A 24,270-nucleotide genomic window follows, 5' to 3' on the forward strand; every position below is an offset into this window, starting at 1 on the left:
ACCATTTTCTGTTTTCTGTCCCTCTGTTAATAGGCTTTTTTGTTGTTGTTGTCCATAATATTCCCCATTGTCTTTTTTCTCAAATCATTCAGTTGCTTTTCTGTGGTGGTATTTTGTTACATATTTGCTTCCATGGATTCCCCCCTTTACCTTATATATTCTTCAATGAAAATAAAACGTAAGTGAAATGTTTATCTTAATCTTCCAGAGTATCAGTGTCTCATTTACTGAGACTTCATTTTCATTAGTGTATACACAGAATTATCTCATATGTAGTAATAATTATTTCCAGATATTTACTGGGATCAAACTGCATGTTTTTTTTTTTTTTTTTTGGCCACGCTGCACAGCATGTTGGATCTTAGCTCCCCAACCAGGGATCAAACCCAAGCCCCCTACATTGGAAGGGTGGAGTGTTAACCACCGGACCACCAGGGAGGTCCCCAAACTGACTTTTAAAGTCCATGCGATGTGTAGTGATGTCCTCACTTTCATTTCTGATAATGGTAATCTCTGTATCCTCAGTCTGGCTAGAGGCTTATCAATTTTATTCATCTTTTCAAAGAACCAGCTTTTGGTTTAGTTGGTGTTCTCTATTGATTTCTTGTTTTTAATGTCATTGATTTGTGTTTTTTTTTTTTTTTCTTGGCTGCACTGCGTGTCATTCAGGATCTTAGTTCCCTGACCAGGAATTGAACCTGCCCCCTGCAGTGGAAGCGCGGAGTCCTAACCACTGGACTGCCAGGGAATTCCCACATTTAAGTGTTTTTGAATTATGTTTGGAAAACTGGTTGGCTATTAGGAAAGATTTTCCCTCTTGAGTTGCCATGTGGGTCTTATGATAAACCAGTAGTACAAACTTTTATCTTTCATTATATATGGGTTTTGGTTTTGTCTCAGACTAGTTTGTAGGGAATTTCTGCCTGTATTTCATAGCTGGAGAATGTGAGATCTAAAGGTGTCAATTTCCACCAGGGAGATTTTCCCACAGTAGTGTTCTTTGGACTTATCCCCCTTATATTATGTTGCTCAGAGATCTACCTTTGGACTGAAACCACCACATTTTGATGACTCAAAAGTGTCACCAACCAGTAAAATTCTTGAAAATTTGAAACAACTGATTTTAGTTTCTAGAATTTTAAAGAACATCACATAGCCAGAAATGATTTGTTCACTAATGAATTATGAACTACCAGTGTGTATGTCTGTAGTGGCAACTGTATAAGAATTCATTTAGGGCTTCCCTGGTGGCACAGTGGTTGAGAGTCCGCCTGCCGATGCAGGGGACGCGGGTTCGTGTCCCGGTCCGGGAAGATCCCACATGCCACGGAGCGGCTGGGCCCGTGAGCCATGGCCGCTGAGCCTGCGTGTCCAGAGCCTGTGCTCCGCAACGGGAGAGGCCACAGCAGTGAGAGGCTCGCATACCGCAAAAAAAAATAATAAAAAAATAAAATTAAAAAAAAAAAGCATTTAACAGGATAATATGTTCTGTAATAGTAGTTTGTCATTGATAACAAAATTTTCAGGATGTTAATTCCTATAGCAAGAACTTGTAACATCGTAAAATGTGGTTCACCGGAGTTACTACTTTCCATATTTTATAATTAAATGTACTAAAAAAATCTAAATGTAATAGAAAAATTCAATCACAGAGATGGCTTTAAACACTTAAACATTTCTGAATAACACTTTATTCTAGCTCATATACAAGGACATTTTGGTATGCTATTTATACAGTTTTCTTAGTGTTCCCTACATTTGGACTAACCATACTAACATATCTATATGCTAGAGATTTGACCAAAGTATATGCACTTCAAAATAATATTCTATATTCTAATATTCTGAAATGCCTGTGTACAATCTGATCATTGTTTAGTCAGCAAATATCAAATTTAAAGTGTCAGGATGTGGAATGTTTGGTAAGTGTTTAGAATTTTTCTGACCAGAGTTCCATCTAGCTAGCTGTGGTGTTAATACAGGACCTGTATGTTTTTCTCATGGGCATGAGGATGTCATGTTACACTTTTTTCTTTTATGTTTCTCAACTTTTTTGCTTAAACTTTTTCTCTCAACTTACTGTAGTAAGTCCTGTCAACATGTTTGTTTGAAAGCAAACCAAAACCAAATATTAAAACGGAAAAAAAAATTTCAAAAGAATCAGATTCTGGCTTCGATATATTATTTCTATATTTGCAAACTGATGTTAAAAAATGCTTTCAAGATGCTTTTTAGGAAGGCACAATTTGGTAGCATCAATTTTTCACTTACAGCCTTTTCTAAACAAGATCCCAGGAAACTGCCACCCTAATTTTTCCGGCACGTACTTTTAAGCACTTCAAGGTTCAATCTGAAGTGCAAGTAAAACCCTCTCATTCTCAAAATTACTAAGAGTAAACAATACATTGGATAGTGAGCAGAATATGAAAATACAGGTTACTTTGTCAAAAGATGAAAGTTCTTATGGTATCGGGTTAGAGACTAAACGTGGAACAAAGGCCTTCATGACTGGAAAATCAGAGCTCTTGAAGTGAGCTCTAGCTATCTAAGCTTAGAAGTTAAATGCAGAAAAACGAGAACATTTTGGTTCTTTTGAACAAGAGCGCAACAGCTAAAACATTAAAAATAAGGTATGGTGATAATTGAGTTAGAAAAGCTCAGTTACTACTCTAGGCTAGACTCTAATCAGTAAAACTATACTTTGTAATTTTCAAGAGTTTGGCTTCATATTTAAAATTTTTTTTGCAGTATGTAATTACATATACAGTGTTCGGTAACTCAAACTATAATGCTCAAGTCTGTAAGAAGTTTATTCGAGAGATGCTCAAAAGCCCCACTACTACTCTCCCTTTCTCCTATTTAGAAAAAAAACAATTTTGAAAATACTTGTAGCACAGAAATGCTCCATGGTTCATCCACAACTGCAAGCCCGTATCAATAGGCAGTTTCTCATATCTAATGTATTGTGTTATAGTCTAATATATGTCAAATACCCTGTTGATTTATGAACATTTTCCATGGGCAAGGGCGTTAAAGACAACAGGATCAAGTTGATGATGTTATTGTTCACTTTAAATAGTAAATTGTGCTTGCATACTGAAAGTTAAAATGAGCTGCAAGTAAGAATGGGAATATAAATATGTCCATTTGTACCATACACTAAAAATTAAAATCCTAAGAGAATGAAGATGCCTTATGATAACTGAAAAATGAAAGATGAGAAGCAATAGGAATTGGTAATGGTATATTTTAATTTTTTGTTAAAGCTCTGAAGTTGTATTAAATTGCTAACCAAATTGAGGTAGAGGTAGACCCTAATGTTATTCCTTCCATATGTCAGAATAAGCCTCTCACTTTAACTTGTATGCGCTTCCCCCTAATTATATATACATGATTTAATTTGAAATGTGTTATGATAGAAAAATTACAGGATCATTCAAATGGTTATTTTTTTTACAAAATTCTTAATTACTAGTAAAAAAAAGTATAAAAAGTACCCAGTGTTCTTGCTAGTCATAAATATATTTGTTTTCCTCCAAGTGTAGAAAAAAAAGGGTAGAGAAACTATGTTATGCAACCATTATGATAGTCATGTAATGAAGACACTAGAACATAACTCGCATGGTAAGAATATTTTACCTTAGTGCCTAGTTTTCCTCTTTGAAGGTTACACATAACTTTGATTCATATTAAATTTCCTACTAAAGCAGATTTAAATTCCATCAGACACAAATCTATTTCCATTTTAAATCACATACAAGTGCTAAGTGATCAGAGGGATGGGAAACACTAGGTAAGGCCTGGTGGGTGGTAACTTCTTCATGAGTAGGTAATGGAATCACCTGTTCAACCTCTAAAGCATTTAAGTCAATGAAAATGTAATCCAGACATCCATGAAAGCCACCAACGTAATTTGTGTAAGCAGGTTCACCACAAGCACTTTTCAGTTTGAAGAAATGGGTAAGAGACATGTTGCATCGTTCCTCTTCCCCATTGGAAGTCCAGTCTTCATGATCCTCTGGAATATTACCACTGATGACAAAGTGATACATTCCTGTTGATGGGGTACTATTAAAGTCCCCACAAAATATAACTGGTATGCTGGGATACAGATCACAAGAGACGTGTCTAATGTGAGCCAAGGCTACTGCCATTTGAATGAGACGAATGTACCCACCTATGAATATAAAAAACATTAATGTTAAGTACTTTCTAAAGTTGCCTTTAAGTTAAAAAAAAACAAAGAAATTAAAAAACAAACCACAGTATCTGGGTGACATTCAAGATATGTATTTGTATGTGTGGGGAGGAAGTGGATGAAGGTGGTCAAAAGGTAAAGCTTCCAGTTATAAGATTAATGGTATTGGGGATGTAATATACAACACAATGGCTATAGTTAACACTGCTGGGTGGTATATTTGAAAGGTGCTAAGAGAGTAAACCCCAGAAGTTCTCATCACAAGGAAAAAAACCTTTTGGGGGATATTTATATGAGGTAATAGATTTTAACTAAACTTATTGTGATAATCATTTTGCAATATGTATAAGTCATTATGCCATACACCTTAAATTGTATAGCGCTGTATGTCAACTATATCTCAATAAAACTCAAAAAAAAAAGATGTATTTGTGTAAAACAGCTTTTACCGACGTTACATTACCACGTTCAAGCCACTTGAGAAAACCAATAAAACTTACCTTTGGGGTGCCAGTAGAGATGGGTATTAGCAACACATATCTTTTGAGAAGAGTCCTTTGTAGACTGAAGAACAGAAACCTAAAATAAACAGAAAATGCCAAGTTCAGATGCTATTTCCCAATCTGAATTTTTAAAAAATCTAAACCTATATGATGAACTGACACTTTATTCCATATGCCTCCCTGCTGATGAAGTATGATTGAAATTATGAAATTTAATTTTAAGTTTTGGAATATAAATGAATGGGATTCAGCATAACATTTTAGTAACAGTCCAATACACAGAGGTAGCATGAACACATTTTGGATGACAACACTAAGGTTGGAGCCCGTGTTTTTCTGTGGGTAAGCGTGGGCTTTGTAGTCAGGCAGAACTCGCTTTGAATACCCACTCTACCATTTACAGCAGTGGGACCTGGAGAGGGACACTTCTTTTTCCTAAACCAGCTTCATCATGAGTAAAAAAGAGACAATATCATCCACCTCAAGGAGGACATTTAATTGTGTGGATTCAATTAAATAAGCTTACTCAGAGGTGCATGAGACACAGTAGGTGCTCAAAAAATGGCAGCTGCTCTTCTTACTATGAACAAAACCAACTACCTAAAAACTCTGGACAACAGAGTTTTAGAATAACATCTATAAAATGGGAACATTAGGATTACTATGAGCCAAAATTAAAATAACAGCTAATATTTACGGAGCACTTTGTACAACATACCAGAGACTTAAAATTTAAATTCTTTAAAATGTGTCAAAACAGTGTTTGGCAAGTAGTAAGAAAATATTAGCTATTAAATTATTGTATTTAGCTAAACACTAAATCATAAGCACTATGAAAAGTTCCTGTTTGTCTTGTTCAAGGCAACCTGTAGTGTGCCTGGCGCATTACAGGTACTCAATAAGTATCTGCTCGATGAAGGAAGGAAGGAAGGCTAAATTACGTGCTTAAGATACAAGAGCAAACACCTTTCAGTAAAATCTGGACTGTTTCTTCTCTATAAGCACCCCCGGCCCCGGCGCCCCTTCCAGAACGAGTATGTCGAGACTGGCGGAGTTACTCTACCTGAAGTACAGAAGATCTCTGGAGCACCCTCTCCTGCGCTGATGGGTACAAGGCCAGTTTCTCCAACAGTTCTTTGTGAAGTGGGTCAGACTGCAGGGCTTCATGGAAAACAATGTCATGCTGGCTAAGGAGGCTGAACTTGGACTTCCGGTAGAAAGTGGCCAGGCCTTCGTGCTGCTTGATTCGAAACACGCCCTCCAGCCCAAAGGCCTCCAGGGCCGGCACCAAGCTGTCTGTAAACACGTTGCGGTCAACCTCCTGCAAACAGATGAGGTCGGCGTTGTAGCCCGTGAGTTCTTTTTGGATAAGGTTCTGGCGGTAGTCGATTTCCAGGGCGTAAGGGGCACAGTACGGGTACAGGACCGTCCGCGAAAACTCAGTCTGGGCGTATGTGTCGGCCAGGATGTTGTAGGAGACAGTGCGGATGAGAGCGTCGTCCGTCACCTTCTTGGTGTACAGATGCCGGTGGTCAAAGGTGCAGGTGCCGGGCCCGGCCTCCACTGGACACACACTTTCCAACTCCCGGCTTGGCCCGAAGCGCTGCCCATTGCCTGGGGTGCAATGAAGTTTGAGCCGTAGCCCGATGTCGGCATTGGACGGGGTGTAGACGCGCTCGTCCACACCCGTCTCACTCCAACCAGGAGAGGGCGAAGAGGGAGACAACGATGAGGGGCCTCCGCCCTCAGGTTCTGTCGCGCCGGGTTTGGTTTCCTTGTACCAGCGGAAGAGGGAGCCGGCGGGATCCCCAAATTCGACGCCGAGCTTGGGGCACACCGGGAAGCCGGCCATGATGTAGCGCGGCAACTGCAGCTCGGTGAAGGCGGGAGGATTGCGCTCCACCTTGTACTTGACATCGCCGATCTGCAGCACCGCACCGTCCTGCCAGGCGTCCACATTGAGCACGTCTTCAGCCACTGCCTCCTCCCGGTAGTACAGCTTCACCACGGGTTCGCAGGCTGCAGCCGGCTCGGGCCCAGGGCCCGCACAGGACACGCCGCCGCTTGCGTTTGGCCGGTTCTTCCTGCTCTTCTTGGCGGCGGCCGCCTTCGCGTGGCCTTTGAGGGCATTGGTAGCGATCCGGCTGAGGGCCCGACCCAGCGGCTCGCTCTGGTCGCGCTGCATGTTCTTGTGGCTGCCGTCGGCCAGCGCGAACGACAGACTTAGCTTAGGCTCCGAGGGCACACAGCGCACCACAGCGCGCTCCATCGCGCCTGCCACGGTCTCAGTCGCCGCCTCGGCCCGACTGTGCCGCTCCACTGCCGTACGGACCCCACGAAGCGCGGAGCGGGCGCCTGGGAGCCTCCACATGAACCTGGCGGCCCAGAGGCTGACGAGCTCTGAGCCTGGGCGACCGTTAAGCGTCAGGTAGAAACGGAAGAGCCGCAGCGGCCGGTTCCGGAACCCATTCAGTCCCTCAACTTCCGGCCGGCGAAGAGAGGGCGTACTGTGCTCCTGCCACGCACTTTCGCCAGGCCCGCTCACCAGCTCCTTTTTTCCATAGCCACTCGTGTCTCTAATCCATCACAGCTTAATTTTTATCTACAACCAGAGTCATAAGGCTGGAAAAATGAAGAAAATATAGAAGTTCCAGAGGGAAATATTAGACTCCATGGTTTTATCGAAAGTGCAGTTAGCGGGCGGAAGCGAAGGCGCGCCCAAAACGGAATTGGCTGGGGTGGTGTCACGGGTTTCGCTTCCCCGGCGGAGGCTGGCGCAGTTCCTGGTTGTTAACCCCGTGCCGTCTGGTGGTTCCTGGGGCTTCCTCGCGCGAGGGCGTAGGGAACTCCACCCGGTTTGCCAGCCTGGTTTCGGGTGTGGAAAGTGTTGCTCACTTTTCCACAGCATTCCCGAGGCTGCTCACCCTCTTCCGAGGTGTGGTGGGTTCACCTCAGGCCTAGCCAGTGCCGACGCGCGGAGCAGGGCTTTTGTGGTAGTAACTACGAACGATATATAGTAGCTCCCAGTCAGTGAGCGGTGAGTGTGCTAAAAACGTCTTTTACGGATGTGAGGACCAGAGAGATTAAGTTACCTGCTCAAGACCAAACAGACATTGCTGAATGAATGGCAGGAGACTGAGAATAGCCAGTAAGTAAGAGGATATGAGAAATGTAGCTTCTTTGAAAGCCAAATGAAGAAAGTATTTAAAGAAACAGATTTTGTGTTAAATATAATTAATACTCTGATTAACTGAAGAAAAAAACAACTCTTGAAGATTCAGAGAACAAATTGAGAATTCCCTTCTCTCGACAAGTGATATGTTTGTATGTATTTTCCCGTCTCCTACAACTGGAATGTTTATTTATTGGGTATCTAATAATAAGCCATACCCTTTCCCCTGGCTTACAATAAGAAAAATAAGCCTTTTCTAAAAGAAGGATGAATTTTGCAGTCATTTGAAATGTATATTCCTGTCCTCCCCTCTCCCCACGCAGCAAGTATTTGACAAGGTAACTGGATGCCTGGTGGTATGTATGTAATCTGGGGCTACAGTGTAGGGTAAAAGTCATTACATTGTATCAGTTGGCTTAAGAAAATAAGTCTCAGTACTCCAGTTCATAGTATCATAGTACCCACATTAGCAAATATAAATTTTGAAATGGCACTTCTCTTCATGCATCTTTGCAGAACTCAATCTTAAATAAGCTAAAAGATAAAAGCCCTATTAGGAAATGTGGGAATTCCCTGGCGGTTCAGTGGTTACACCTCGAGGCTTTCACTGCTGAGGCCCAGAGTTCACTCCCTGGTCTGGGAACTAAGATCCTGCAACCTGCTCTGGGAGGCTAAAAAAAAAAACAAACCCTATTAGAAAATGACTCTCCTTCAAGCAAGCTGATCTAATTTAACTCTGTAGCACTGTAGCAGTCTTAATCCGAGTTTGAGACACATGCCTTGAAGTGTCATACTTTCTTTTAGGGTTTTTTTTTTTATATTTAAATTTTTTCAAAGAGTAAAAACATATTTGTAGTGAAAAAAAGGTAATCTTCCCGCCTCTGACTTCTATGCATGCACAAACGTTTATGAAGTTATACCCTTCCCCCCACTTTTTGCACAGATAGGAATGTAGTATACCCATGGTTCAGTACCTTCCTCTTTTCACTATCTTACATTATCTTTTGTCAGTTCTTTCAGGAGAAAGTATCTGCAAGTGTTCTGGAAGTTTCACAACTTCCCAAAGAAAGTTTAATCTGAACTCTACAGACTTAAAAATAATAAATGGTGTGTTTATTTTATGAGGCTAAACTGTAGCACAATTATGTATATAAATTATATACATTACATAATTAAAATTTGAGATTACAAGACTGAACCAATACTATGCTTTTCCTCATGCCAAAAGGAGAAGCATCTAATAGAAATCATTTTATTCATCCATTCTCAATTCATACCAAGAAACACAAGCTAACTTTCACTAATCAAAAGTTACGGTTGTTGGAGTTATTTTTATTACTTATACGTATATCTGCAGGAATTAGTGTGTGAAGACAAGTTTCTTGTAATTACCCTCACTTAGTTAATAACATTGGCATAGATCATTAATATACTTTTATCTTTTTTAACTTAAGGTCAACATGAAACTAATTTTGAGGGATAGCACTCAGAAATTTTGAGTAATTTGTTGATATCACTTCAGGGTAATCTATTTTCTCATATATTCAAAATTTAATATATATATATTTTTTTGGCTGCATTGGGTCTTCACTGCGTGTGGGCTTTCTCTAGTTGCGATGAGCAGGGGCTACTCTTCGTTGCGGTGAGTGGGCTTCTCATTGTGGTGGCTTCTCTTGTCACGGAGCACAGGCTCTAGGGCACGTGGGCTTCAGTAGTTGTGGCATGTGGGCTCAGTAGTTGTGGCACACAGGCTTAGTTGCTCCAAAGCATGTGGGATCTTCCCAGACCAGGGATTGAACCCATGTCCCCTGCATTGGCAGGCGGATTCTTAACCACTGCGCCACCAGGAAAGTCCCCAAAATTTAATAATTTCTATTTGCTTTCTGTTTAAGGGAATCAATCTCTTCTATTTATTTGTTTCTTTTTAAATTATTTTTTCCAGTTTCACTGAGATATAATTGATATATAACATTGTATTAGTCCAAGGTGTACAGCATAATGATTTGATATAGGTATATATTGCCAAATGATTACCACAATAAGTTTAATTAACATCCATTATATCAATAGTTACAATTCTTTTTCTTGTGATGAGAACTTCTAAGATCTATTGTTTGCAACTTTCACATATACTGTAGTCACCATGTTGTACATTATATACCCAGAACTTTTTTATCTTATAACTGGAAGTTTTTACCTTTTTGATCACCTTCATCCACTTCCTCCATCCATCCCTCCCCCCACACCAATCTGTTGTCCGTATCTATGAATTAATTTTTTTTTGATTCCACATATAATCGAAATCATACAGTATTTGTCTTTGTCTGACTTATTTCACTTAGCATAATGCCCTTGAGGTCCATCCATGTTGTCACAATGGCAGGATCTCCTTTTTTATTGTTGAATAATATTCCATTATATATCTGTATCTATATATCTATATCATTTCTATGTCTATATATCTTACATTTTCTTTACCCATTTATCCATCTGTGGACACTTAACATTTAGGTTGTTTCCAGGTCTTGCTATTGTAAATAATGCTGCACAGAACATGGGGGTGCAGAGACGTTTTTGGGATATTGATTTCATTTCCTTTGTGTGTATATATAACCAGAAATGGGATGCTGAATCATACGGTAGTTCTACTTCTAATTTTTTGAGGAACTTCTGTTTTTATACTGTTTTCCATAGTGACTATATCAATTTACAGTCCCACCAACAGTGCTATTTGTTTCTTATATTTTAAAATATTTATCATAATTTATGATTACATTATATATTAATATACTATATAGCATAGTATGTATATGATACAGCTATATCATTTTTTTCATTTTTAAAATTGAGATACAACTATATCACTTAATATAAGTATAATTAATGTTACTGTAACAGCAATCATAAACTTAGTTCGAAGAAAAGAAATTCAGTCAAAGAACTTATGTAAAACAACACAGTTTAGCTCCATAAAGAACTCTTAAGCATATGGACTCATTTCTTTTTCCTGCACTCCCATTCTTAATTTTGAAATAACAATACATAGTTTAAAGCATAGTAAGTTTGTTTCATAAGTTCTCTTAGCATCTTCATCATTTCTATTAAGAAATAGAAAAATCTTTTTGTATAGTATTGGAGAATCATTTTGGTGTCGTTATCCATAAGTGCTTTTATATAATCAAGCCTGGGCTTCCCTGGTGGTGCAGTGGTTAAGAATCTGCCTGCCAATGCAAGGGACATGGGTTTGAGCCCTGGTGCAGGAAGATCCCACAGGCTGCGGAGCAACTAAGCCCATGAACCACAACTACTGAGCCTGTGTTCTAGAGCCTGCGAGCCACAACCACTGAAACCCGTGCGCCTAGAGCCTGCGCTCTGAAATAAAGAGAAGCCACCGCAGTGAGAAGCCCACACACTGCAAAAAAGAGTAGCCCACACACACTGCAACTACAGAAAGCCTGCATGCAGCAACGAAGACTCAACATAGCCAAAAATAAAATAAATAAATTTATATTTTAAAAAACCCTTACCATTGAGGACGATGTTGGCTGTGGGTTTGTCATATATGGCCTTTATTATGTTGAGGAAAGTTCCCTCTATGCCTACTTTCTGCAGGGTGTTTATCATAAATGGGTGTTGAATTTTGTGGAAAGCTTTCTCTGCATCTATTGAGATGATCATATGGTTTTTCTCCTTCAGTTTGTTAATATGGTGTATCACGTTCATTGATTTGCGTATATTGAAGAATCCTTGCATTCCTGGGATAAACCCCACTTGATCATGGTGTATGATCCTTTTAATGTGCTGTTGGATTCTGTTTGCTAGCATTTTGTTGAGGATATTTGCATCTACGTTCATCAGTGATATTGGCCAGTAGTGTTCTTTCTTTGTGACATCCTTCTCTGGTTTTGGTATCAAGGTTATGGTGGCCTCGTAGAATGAGTTTGGGAGTGTTCCTCCCTCTGCTATATTTTGGAAGAGTTTGAGAAGGATAGGTGTTAGCTCTTCTCTAAATGTTTGATAGAATTCGCCTGTGAAGCCATCTGGTCCTGGGGTTTTGTTTGTTGGAAGATTTTTAATCACAGTTTCAATTTCAGGGCTTGTGATTGGTCTGTTTATATTTTCTATTTCTTCCTGATTCAGTCTTGGCACGTTGTGCATTTCTAAGAATTTGTCCATTTCTTCCAGTTTGTCCATTTTATTGGCATAGAGCTGCTTGTAGTAATCTCTCATGATCTTTTGTATTTCTGCAGTGTCAGTTGTTACTTCTCCTTTTTCATTTCTAATTCTATTGAGTCTTCTCCCTTTTTTTCTTGATGAGTCTGGCTAATGGTTTATCAATTTTGTTTATCTTCTCAAAGAAACAGCTTTTAGTTTTATTGATCTTTGCTATCGTTTCCTTCATTTCTTTTTCATTTATTTCTGATCTGATTTTTATGATTTCTTTCCTTCTGCTAACTTTGGGTTTTCTTTGTTCTTCTTTCTCTAATTGCTTTAGGTGCAAGGTTAGGTTGTTTATTTGAGATGTTTCCTATTTCTTAAGGTAGGATTGTATTGCTATAAACTTCCCTCGTAGAACTGCTTTTGCTGCATCCCATAGGTTTTGGGTCGTCATGTCTCCATTATCATTTGTTTCTAAGTATTTTTTTATTTCCTCTTTTATTTCTTCACTGATCACTTCATTATTAAGTAGTGTATTGCTTACCTCCATGTGCTTGTATTTTTTACAGATCTTTTCCTGTAATCGATATCTAGTCTCATAGCATTGTGGTCAGAAAAGATACTTGATACAATTTCAATTTTCTTAAATTTACCAAGGCTTGATTTGTGACCCAAGATATGATCTATCCTGGAGAATGTTCCATGGGCACTTGAGAAGAATGTGTATTCTGTTGTTTTTGGATGGAATGTCCTATAAATATCAATTAAGTCCATCTTGTTTAATGTTTCATTTAAAGCTTGTGTTTCCTTATTTATTTTCATTTTGGATGATCTGTCCATTGGTGAAAGTGGAGTGTTAAAGTCCCCTACTATGAATGTGTTACTGTTGATTTCCCCTTTTATGGCTGTTAGTATTTGCCTTATGTATTGAGGTGCTCCTATGTTGGGTGCATGAATATTTACAATTGTTGTATCTTCTTCTTGGATCAATCCCTTGATCATTATGTAGTGTCCTTCTTTGTCTCTTCTAATAGTCTTTATTTTAAAGTCTATTTTGTCTGATACGAGAATTGCTACTCCAGCTTTCTTTTGGTTTCCATTTGCATGGAATATCTTTTTCCATCCCCTTACTTTCAGTCTGTATGTGTCTCTAGGTCTGAAGTGGGTCACTTGTAGACAGCATATATATGGGTCTTGTTTTTGTATCCATTCAGCCAATCTGTGTCTTTTGGTGGGAGCATTTAGTCCATTTACATTTAAGGTAATTATCGATATGTATGTTCCTAATCCCATTTTCTTAATGTTTTGGGTTCATTATTGTAGATCTTTTCCTTCACTTGTGTTTTGCCTAGAGAAGTTCCTTTAGCATTTGTTGTAAAGCTGGTTTGGTGGTGCTGAACTCTCTCAGCTTTTGCTTGTCTGCAAAGGTTTTAATTTCTCCATCAAATCTGAAAGAGATCCTTGCTGGGTAGAGTAATCTTGGTTGCAGGTTTTTCTCCTTCATCACTTTAAATATGTCCTGCCAGTCCCTTCTGGCTTGCAGAGTTTCTGCTGAAAGATCAGCTGTTAACCTTATGGGGATTCCCTTGTGTGTTATTTGTTGTTTTTCCCTTGCTGCTTTTAATATGTTTTCTTTGTATTTAATTTTTAACAGTTTGATTAATATGTGTCTTGGCGTATTTCTCCTTGGATTTATCCTGTATGGGACTCTCTGTGCTTCCTGGACTTGATTAACTATTTCCTTTCCCATATCAGGGAAGTTTTCAACTATAATCTCTTCAAATATTTTCTCAGTCCCTTTCTTTTTCTCTTCTTCTTCTGGAACCCCTATAATTCGAATGTTGGTGCGTTTAATGTTGTCCCAGAAGTCTCTGAGACTGTCCTCAGTTCTTTTCATTCTTTTTTCTTTATTCTGCTCTGCAGTAGTTATTTCCACTATTTTATCTTCCAGGTCACTTATCCGTTCTTCTGCCTCAGTTATTCTGCTATTGATCCCATCTAGAGTATTTTTAATTTCAGATTGTGTTGTTCATCGTTGTTTGTTTCATCTTTAGTTCTTCTAGGTCCTTGTTAAATGTTTCTTGTATTTTTTCTATTCTATTTCCAAGATTTTGGATCATCTTTACTATCATTATTCTGAATTCTTTTTCAGATAGACTGCCTTTTTCCTCCTCATTTGTTAGGTCTGGTGGGTTTTTATCTTGCTCCTTCATCTGCTGTGTGTTTTTCTGTCTTCTCATTTTGCTTATCTTACTGTGTTTGGGGTCTGCTTTTTGCAGGCTGCAGGTACGTAGTTCCTGTTGTTTTTTGTGTCTGCCCCCAGTGGGTAAGCTTGGTTCAGTGGGTTGTGTAGGCTTCCTGGTGGAGGGGACTAGTGCCTGTGTTCTGGTGGATGAGGCTGGATCTTGTCTTTCTGTTGGGCAGGTTCACGTCTGGTGGTGTGTTTTTGGGTGTCTGTGGACTTATTAAGATTTTAGGCAGCCTCTCTGTTAATGGTTGGGGTTGTGTTCATGTTGTGCTAGTTGTTTGGCATAGAGTGTCCAGCACTGTAGCTTGCTGGTCGTTGAGTGAAGCTGGGTGCTGGTGTTGAGATGGAGATCTATGGGAGATTTTCACCGTTTGATATTATGTGGAGCTGGGAGGTCTCTTGTAGACCAGTGTCCTGAAGTTGGCTCTCCCACCTCAGGGGCACAGCACTGACTCCTGGCTGCAGCACCAAGAGCCTTTCATCCACACGGCTCAGAATAAAAGGGAGAAAAAGTAGAAAGAAAGAAAGAAGGAAGGAAAGAAAGAAAGGAGGGAGGGAGAGCAGGAGGAAGGAAGGACAGGAAGGAAGATAAAGTAAAATAAAATAAAGTAAGATAAAATATAATAAAATAAAGTAAGATAAAATATAATAAAGTTATTAAAATAGAAAATTATTAAGAAAAAAATTTTAAAAAACCCAACCACAACAACAAAAAAATGGACAGATAGAACCCTAGGACAAATGGTGGAAGCAAAGGTATACAGACAAAATCTCACACAGAAGCATACACATACTCACAAAAAGAGGAAAAGTGGAAAAAATCATAAATCTTGCTCTCGAAGTCCACCTCCTCATTTTGGGATGATTTGTTGTCTAAAGGAGGGAAGGAAGGAAAGAAAGAAAGAAAGAAGATAAAATAAAATAAAGTTATGAAAATAAAAAATAATTATTAAGAAAAAAAATAAAACAAAACAGACGGATAGAACCCTAGGACAAATGGTCAGAGCAAAGCTATACAAACAAAATCTCACAAAGAAGCATACACATACACACTCACAGAAAGAGGAAAAGGGGAAAAAATCATAAATCTTGCTCTCAAAGTCCACCTCCTCAATTTGGGATGATTCGTTGTCTATTCATGTATTCCACAGATGCAGGGTACATCAAGTTGATTGTGGAGATTTAATCCACTGCTTCTTAGGCTGCTGGGAGAGATTTCCCTTTCTCTTCTTTGTTCACACAGCTCCTGGGGTTCAGCTTTGGATTTGGCCCCGCCTCTGCGTGTAGGTTGCCTGAAAGCGTCTGTTCTTCTCTCAGACAGGACGGGGTTAAAGGAGCAGCTGATACGGGAACTCTGGCTCACTCAGGCCGGGGGGAGGGAGGGGTACGGACTGCGGGGCGGGTCTGCGGCGGCAGAGTCCAGCGTGACGTTCCACCAGCCTGAGGTGCGCCGTGTGTTCCCTCGGGGAAGTAGTGTCTGGATTCCAGGACCCTGGCAGTGGCGGGCTGCACGGGCTCCCTGGAAGGGGGGTGTGGATAGTGACCTGTGCTCATACACAGGCTTCTTGGTGGCGGCAGCAGCAGACTTAGCGTCTCATGCACGTCTTTGGGGTACGCGCTTTTAGCCGCGGCTCGCACCTGTCTCTGGAGTCCCTTTAAGCAGCGCTCTTACTCCCCTCTCCTCGCGCACCAGGAAACAAAGAGGCAAGAAAAGTCTCTTGCCTCTTTGGCAGGTCCAGACTTTTCCCCCGACTCCCTCCCGGCTAGCCGTGGTGCACTAACCCCCTGCAGGCTGTGTTCACACCGCCAACCCCAGTCCTCTCCCTGCGCTCTGACTGAAGCCTGAGCCTCAGCTCCCAGCCCCGCCCGCCCCGGTGGGTGAGCAGACAAGGCTCTCGGGCTGGTGAGTGCTGGTTGGCACCGATCCTCTGTGCGGGAATCTCTCTGCTTTGCCCTCTGCTCTCCTGTTGCTGTGCTGTCCTCCGCGGCTCCGAAGCCTCCCCCCTCTGCCACCCACAGTCTCCCCCCGCGAAGGAGCTTCCTAGTGTGTGGAAACCTTTCCTCCTTCACGGCTCCCTCCCACTGGTACACATCCCATCCGTATCCTTTTGTCTCTGCTTATTCCTTTTTCTTTTGCACTACCCAGGTACGTGGGGAGTTTCTTGCCTTTTGGGAGATCTGAGGTCTTCTGCCAGCGTTCAGTAGGTGTGCTGTAGGGGTTGTTCAACGTGTAGTTGTATTTCTGGTGTATCTGTGGGGAGGAAGGTGATCTCCGCATCTTACTATTCCGCCATCTTCCCCTCGTCCCCCGGAACATACATTTTGATAATTACCTTAAATGTAAATGGATTAAATTCTCCAACCAAAAGATATAGACTGGCTGAATGGATACCCAAAAAAAAGACCTGTATATATGCTGTCTACAAGAGATCCACTTCAGATCTAGGGACACATACAGACTGAAAGTGAGGGGTTGGAGAAAGATATTCTATGGAAATGGAAATTAAAAGAAAGCTGGAGGGCTTCCCTGGTGGTGCAGTGGTTGAGAGTCCGCCTGCCGATGCAGGGAACACGGGTTCATGCCCCAGTTCAGGAAGATCCCACATGCCGCGGAGCGGCTAGGCCCGTGAGCCATGGCTGCTGAGCCTGCACGTCCGGAGCCTGTGCTCCGCAGCGGGAGAGGCCACAACAGTGAGAGGTCTGCGTACCGGGAATAAAAAAAATGCTGGAGTAGCAATACTCATATCAGACAAAATAGACTTTAAAATAAAGACTGTTACACGAGACAAAGAAGGTCACTATATAATGATCAACGGATCAATCCAAGAAGAAGATACAACAATTGTAAATATTTATGCACCCAGCCTAGGAGCACTTCAGTACATAAGGCAAATGCTAACAGCCATAAAAGGGGAAGTTGACAGTAACACAATCATAGTAGGGGAGTTTAACACCCCACTTTCACCAATGGACAGATCAACCAAAATGAAAATAAATAAGGAAACACAAGCTTTAAATGATACATTCAACAGGATGGACTTAATTCATATTTATAGGACATTACATCCAAAAACAACAGAATACACTTTTTTCTCAAGTGCTCATGGAACATTCTCCAGGATAGATCATATCTTGGGTCACAAATCAAGCCTTGGTAACCTTAAGAAAATTGAAATTGTATCAGTTATCTTTTCCGAGCACAACTCTAATGAGAAAGATATCAATTACAGGAAAAAGACTGTAAAAAAATACAAACACATGGAGGCTAAACAATGCACTACTAAACAAGAGATCACTGAAGAAATCAAAGAGGAAATCAAAAAATACCTAGGAACAAATGACATTGAAAACACGACGACCCAAAAACTATGGGCTGCAGCAAAAGCAGTTCCAAGAGGGAAGTTTATAGCAATACAATCCTACCTCAAGAAACAAAAATCTCAAATAAACAACCTAACCTTACACCTAAAGCAATTAGAGAAGGAAGAACAAAAATAACCCAAAGTTAGCAGAAGGAAAGAAATCATAAAGATCAGATCAGAAATAAATGAAAAAGAAATGAAGGAAACAATAGCAAAGATCAGTACAACTAAAAGTTGGTTCTTTGAGAAGATAAAATTGAAAAACCATTAGCCAGAGTCATCAAGAAAAACAGGGAGAAGATTCAGATCAATAGAATTAGAAGTGAAAAAGGAGAAGTAACAACTGACACTGCAGAAATACAAAGGATCATGAGAGATTATTACAAGCAATTATATGCCAATAAAATGGACAACCTGGAAGAAATGGACAAATTCTTAGAAATGCACAACCTTCCGAGACTGAACCAGGAAGAAATAGAAAATATGAACAGACCAATCAGAAGCACTGAAATTGAAACTGTGATAAAAAATCTTCTAACAAACAAAAGCCCAGGACCAGATGGCTTCACAGGTGAATTTTATCAATCATTTAGAGAAGAGCTAAGACCTATCCTCAAACTCTTCCAAAATATAGCAGAGGGAGGAACACTCTCAATCTCATTCTATGAAACCACCCTGTTACCAAAACCAGACAAAGATGTCACAAGAAAAGAAAACTACAGGCCTATATCACTGATGAACATCGATGCAAAAATCTCAACAGAGTACTAGCAAACAATCCAGCAGCACATTAAAAGGACCATACACCATGATAAAGTGGAGTTTATCCCAGGAATGCAAGGATTCTTCAATATACACAAATCAATCAATGTGATACACCATATTAATACACTGAAGGATAAAAACCATATGATAATCTCAACAGATGCAGAGAAAGCTTTCAACAAAATTCAACAAACACCCATTTATTATAAAAACTCTCCAGAAAGTAGGCATAGAGAGAACTTACCTCAACATAATAAAGGCCATATATGACAAACCCACAGCAAACATCATTCTCAATGGTGAAAAATGAAACCATTTCCTCTGAGATCAGGAACAATACAAGGTTGCCCACTCTCACCATTATTATATAACATAGTTTTGGAAGTTTTAGCCACAGCAGTCAGAGACGAAAAAGAAATAAAAGGAATACAGGGTTTCCCTGGTGGCGCAGTGGTTGAGAGTCTGCCGGCCGATGCAGGGGATGCGGGTTAGTGCCCCGGTCCGGGAGGATCCCACGTGCCACGGAGCGGCTGGGCCTGTGAGCTGTGACCGCTGAGCCTGCGTGTCCGGAGCCTGTGCTCCGCAATGGGAGAGCCCACAACAGTGAGAGGTCCGCATACCGCAAAAAAAAAAAAAAGGAATCCAAGTTGGAAAAGAAGAGTTAAAACTGTCACTGTTTGCAGATGACTCGATACTATACATACAGAATCCTAAAGATGCTACCAGAAAACTACGAGAGCTAATCAATGAATTTGCTAAAGTAGCAGGATACAAAATTAATGAACAGAAATCTCTTGCATTCCTATACACTAATGATGAACAATCTGAAAGAGAAATTAAGGAAACACTCCCATTTACCATTGCAGCAAAAAGAATAAAATACCTAGGAATAAACCTACCTAAGGAGACAAAAGACCTGTATGCAGAAAACTATAAGACACTGATGAAAGAAATTAAAGATAATACCAACTGATGGAGAGATATACTATGTTCTTGGTTTGGAAGAATCAACATTGTGAAAATGACCCTACTACCCAAAGCAATCTGCAGATTCAATGCAATCCCTATCAAACTACCACTGGCATTTTGCAAAGAACTAGAACCAAAAATTTCACAATATGTATGGTAACACAAAAGACCCTGAATAACCAAAGCAATCTTGAGAAAGAAAAAGGGAGCTGGAGGAATCAGGCTCCCTGACTTCAGACTATACTACAAAGCTACAGTAATCAAGATAGTATGGAAGTGGCACAAAAACAGAAATATAGATCAGTGGAAAGGATGGAAAGCCCAGAGATAAACCCACACACATATGGTCACCTTATATTTGATAAGGGAGGCAAGAATATACAGTGGAGAAAAGACAGCCTCTTCAATAAGTGGTGCTGGAAAGCCTGCACAGCTACATGTAAAAGAATAAAATTAGAACACTCCCTAACACCATACACAAAAATAAACTCCAGATGGATTAAAGACTTAAATGTAAGACCAAACACTATAAAACTCTTCAAGGAAAACATAGGCAGAACACTCTATGATGTAAATCACAGAAAAGTCCTTTTTGACCCACCTCCTAGAGAAATGGAAATAAAAACAAAAATAAACAAATGGGACCTAATGAAACTTAAAAGTTTTTGCACAGCAAAGGAAACCATGAAGAAGACGAAAAGACAACCATCAGAATGGGAGAAAATATTTGGAAATGAAGCAACTGACAAAGGATTAATCTCCAAAATATACAAGCAGCTCATGCAGCTCAATATCAAAGAAACAATCCAATCCAAAAATGGGCAGAAGACCTAAATAGACATTTCTCCAAAGAAGATATACAGATTGCCAACAAACACATGAAAGGATGCTCAACATCACTAATGATTAGAGAAATTCAAATCAAAACTACAATGAGGTATCACCTCACTTCGGTCAGAATGGTCATCATCAAAAAATCTAGAAACAATAAATGCTGGAGAGGGTGTGGAGAAAAGGGAACCCTGTTGCACTGTTGGCGGCAATGTAAATTGATACAGCCACTATGGAGAACAGTACGGAGGTTCCTTAAAAAACTAAAAATAGATCCACCATGTGACTCAGCAATCCCACTACTGGGCATATACCCTGAGAAAACCATAATTCAAAGAGTCATGTACCATAATGTTCATTGCAGCTCTATTTACAATAGCCAGGACATGGAAGCAACCTACGTGTCCATCGACAGATGAATGGATAAAGAAGATGTGGCATATACATACAATGAAATATTACTCAACCATAAAAAGAAATGAAATTGAGTTGTTTGTAGTGAGGTGGTTGGACCTAGAGTCTGTCATACAGAGTGAAGTAAGTCAGAAAGAGAAAAACAAATACTATATGCTAACACATATATATGGAATCTAAAAAATAAAATTAAATTGTTCTGAAGATCCTAGGGGCAGGACAGGAATAATGATGCACATGTAGAGAATGGGCTTGAGGACACAGGGAGAGGGAAGGATAAGCTGGAACGAAGTGAGAGAGTGGCATGGACATGTATACTCTACCAAATATAAAGTATATAGCTAGTGGGAAGCAGCTGCATAGCACAGGGAGATCAGCTCAGTGCTTTGTGACCACCAGAGGGGTGGGATAGGGAGGGTGGGATGGAGACTTAAGAGGAAGGGGATATGGGGATATATATATACGTATAGCTGATTCACTTTGTTATAAAGTGGAAACGAACACAACAATGTAAAGCAATTATACTCCAATAAAGATGTTAAAAAAAAGAGATACCATTAAGAAAATGAAAAGGCAAGCTACAGGCCAAGAGAATATATTTGCAAATTATCTGATAAACGATTTGTATCCAGAATGTAAAGAACTCTTACCCCTTAATGATAAAAATGGAAATATTCCAATTTAAAAATGGATAAAAGATCTAAATAAACATTTCATCAAAAAAGAAGATATGTTAATGGATAATAAGCACATGAAAAGATATTTAACATATTTGCATTTAGGGAAATGCAAATTAAAACCACAATGAGATACCACTGTATGCCCATTCAAATACCTCGAATAAAAAAGATAGACAATACCAAGTGTTGGCAAGGATGTGGAGAAATTGGAATGCTTATATTTTTCTGGTAGAAATGTATAATCTTTCAACCACTTTGGAAAACAGTTTGACAGTTTCTTAAAAGGTCAAACATACACTTATCATTTATCCCAGCAATTCCTACCAATGAGAAATGAAAATGTATGTTCATCCAAAGATTTGCGCACAAATGTTCATGCAAGGATTATTCACAATAGCCCCGAACTGAAAGCAATCCAAATGTCCATCAACTTGTGAATGAATAAACCAAATATGATATATCCATATAATGGAAGACTATCCATCAGTAAAAAGGAATGAACTTCTCTCACATACTACGTATAGATGAACCTCAAACACATTATTAAGTGAAAGAAGCCAGACACAAAAGACCACATAATACATGATTCCATGTACATGACATTTTCAGAAGTTGTAAACCTATAGAGACCAAAAGTAAATCAGTGGTTGCCTAGGACTGGAGGTGGGAGTGAGGATTGACTGTTTATGACGTCAAGGGAACTTTTTGCAGTGATGGAAATTTTTTAGAACTGGATCTTGGTAGTGGTTGCACAACTGTATAAATTTACTGAAAAACCCATTGAATTATATACTTTAAAATGGTGAATTCTATAGTATGTAAATTATACCTATTAAAACCTGTTTGACAAAAGATGTACATTGTATTAGTTAGGATCTAATGAGGGAAGCAGAAGATTAAGATTATAACCAGTAGCTTATATATATACCCTATATGTATCCATTGTTTGTATGTTTATATATAGGGTTTCTTACAGGGAACTGGCTTATGTAACTGTAGGGGATCATGAAGCAAGTCCACAATCTGTAGGGGCAGGCTGTCAGGAAGGAAAGAGCCAGAAAGGGGAGAGCACCTGTACACCTAGCTGCTGTTTGGAGTCTAACTCAGGGCATGTCTAAAACTTTTTAAAAGGACTTCCACTGACTGAGTGAGACCCACACAGGTAATCTCCCTAGATTAACATCAATTTACAGGGGACTTGAATTACATCTGCAAAATCTCTTCACAGCAGCCCTAGATTAGTATTTGATTGAGTAACTGGGAGAAGGTGAGTGCATGATATAATACTGTCCTCCGTTCAGTTCTGTAGTTTAGCCTAACCAAATTGACATGTCAAAAAACCATCACAGAAAGACAAATATCAAATGATATTGCTTATATGTGGAATCTGAAAAAATGATACAAATGAATGTATTAACAAAACAGAAATTGACTCACAGACATAGAAAATAAACTTACCGTTACCAAAGGGGAAAGGTGGGAGAGGGATAAATTAGGAGTTTTTGATTAAAATATACACACTACTATATATAAAATAGATAACAAATAAGGAGCTACTGTATAGCATGGGAAACTATACTCAATATCTTGTAATAACCCATAATGGAAAAGTATCTTAAAAAAGAATATATATATATATATATATCTCACTTTGCTGTACACCTGAAACTAACACAACATTGTAAATCAACTATATTTCAATAAAATTTTTTAAAAAGACACTGTGACAAAAAAATCACAAGTGTTTTGTTTTCCACAGAAAATAGTTTGTTTTTACAAGCTGGGAGGAATTTCAATTTGTTCATTCACTGACTCAAATGAAATTTCTAGAGGAACAACTGTTTGCTAGACACAATAGTGTAGGCTGTACTCTCATTAAAAAAAAATTCTTTACATGCCGACTGGCACACAGAAGATGCTCAAATATTTGTTGAATGAATATGCCATTAATACACCACCAGGATTTATTTATCTACCAATTTTATTTATGCACATGGTATTTGTGTAGGCTATTATCATTTAGATGGAGTATCCATTGTGCAGCCTCAAATAGCAAAGTTTCACATTTCTCTCTTCATGCATACTCAAAAAATTTACACAGCTTAATCTTCTCTGCCAAAAATTTTCTGAAAGAAGTGCTGTCTAAACAAATACTGGATAGAGAAAAAAGATAAATTAAAATCTTGATTAGTTATAATATTTACAGGGAAGTCGCTATGGGGACACTTGAAGACTTGATCCTCCTTGAGAGTGTTTATATAAATCTATTTTCCAACGGATCCGAATTTCCAGTCTTGCAGTTTTCCACAATTTGAAGATCCTGATTCTGTGCCCTTTCTAAGGGAAGAGAGTTAGGTAAAAAAGTCTCATTCACTGACCCTCCATTTACTCGAGTAATGAATTATTGTTGTGACAGGTAATCCTAATCTGTGGCACTCAGCAACTGCCTCTCCAGGCAACATTTGCCCAGTCTCTCTAGTTGCGACGGCGACAGTTTCTATGGCGACAACTTTGTTTCTACTCGGCAGGCGACTGCCCAGCTCGGCAGGGCGTTCCGGAGGATTCAACCCTGTTTTCTCTCTTCCTTTCACCAGCTCGGCAGGACCCCGTAGGGCGTTCCGGAGGATTCAACCCTGTTTTCTCTCCCGTTCACCATTAGAGAAGTTCATTGAACGTACCCCTCTTATCTGAGCAGCCGGGAAGTAGTGAAAACAATCAGAGAGGTACTTTCTTGTCCTCAGCTTTTCTCTTCACCCCTCTCCCAGGGGAGGAGATTTTGAACTGGGCGCCAGCAGAAACTGTCTTTTTCAAGGCAGGAATCTCCAAATTGTGTGGGCATCTGCAACAAATGCAGTTGATATCACAGTTAATTATTCAGCATTTATATGACATTTTAGATTTCTTATGCACTTAGCATGCCTATTTTTGTTTGGTCATAGTATGGCTTTCTAGGAAGGTAGCAAAACTAAG

General features: G+C 39.6%; 2 protein-coding genes across 4 annotated transcripts in view; one reads left to right on the plus strand and one right to left on the minus strand.

Annotated features, from left to right (window-relative positions):
- Positions 1-1,668: 1,668 nt before the first annotated feature.
- On the minus strand, positions 1,669-7,177 carry PDE12 (phosphodiesterase 12). The gene is made up of 3 exons (XM_030867485.2): positions 5,765-7,177; positions 4,699-4,777; positions 1,669-4,177 (listed from the first exon to the last, which is right to left on the minus strand). Exons 1-3 carry the CDS (start codon positions 7,070-7,072, stop codon positions 3,735-3,737), a joined length of 1,830 nt encoding a protein of 609 aa, XP_030723345.1. The 5' UTR covers positions 7,073-7,177; the 3' UTR covers positions 1,669-3,734.
- Positions 7,178-7,344: 167 nt separating this feature from the next.
- Positions 7,345-24,270, plus strand: part of DNAH12 (dynein axonemal heavy chain 12) — a 226,431-nt gene continuing 209,505 nt past the window's right edge. For all 3 annotated transcript variants that reach the window (XM_060308393.1, XM_060308391.1, XM_060308392.1), the window contains exons 1-2: positions 7,345-7,849; positions 23,895-24,023. The gene's annotated coding sequence lies outside the window, so the exon portion shown is untranslated. The remainder of the gene's footprint in view (positions 7,850-23,894; positions 24,024-24,270) is intronic.

Source organism: Globicephala melas, chromosome 11, assembly GCF_963455315.2.
Source record: "Globicephala melas chromosome 11, mGloMel1.2, whole genome shotgun sequence".
NCBI lineage: Eukaryota > Metazoa > Chordata > Mammalia > Artiodactyla > Delphinidae > Globicephala > Globicephala melas.

Coding starts and splice junctions, on each gene's coding strand:
- PDE12 (XM_030867485.2), bottom strand. CDS start 7,072: ATGTGGAGGCTCCCAGGCGCCCGCTCCGCGCTTCGTGGGGTCCGTACG. Junction 4,778..5,764: donor AGAGATCTTCTGTACTTCAG/GTAGAGTAACTC, acceptor TGTTTATTTTAG/GTTTCTGTTCTTCAGTCTAC. Junction 4,178..4,698: donor TCTCTACTGGCACCCCAAAG/GTAAGTTTTATT, acceptor TTATATTCATAG/GTGGGTACATTCGTCTCATT.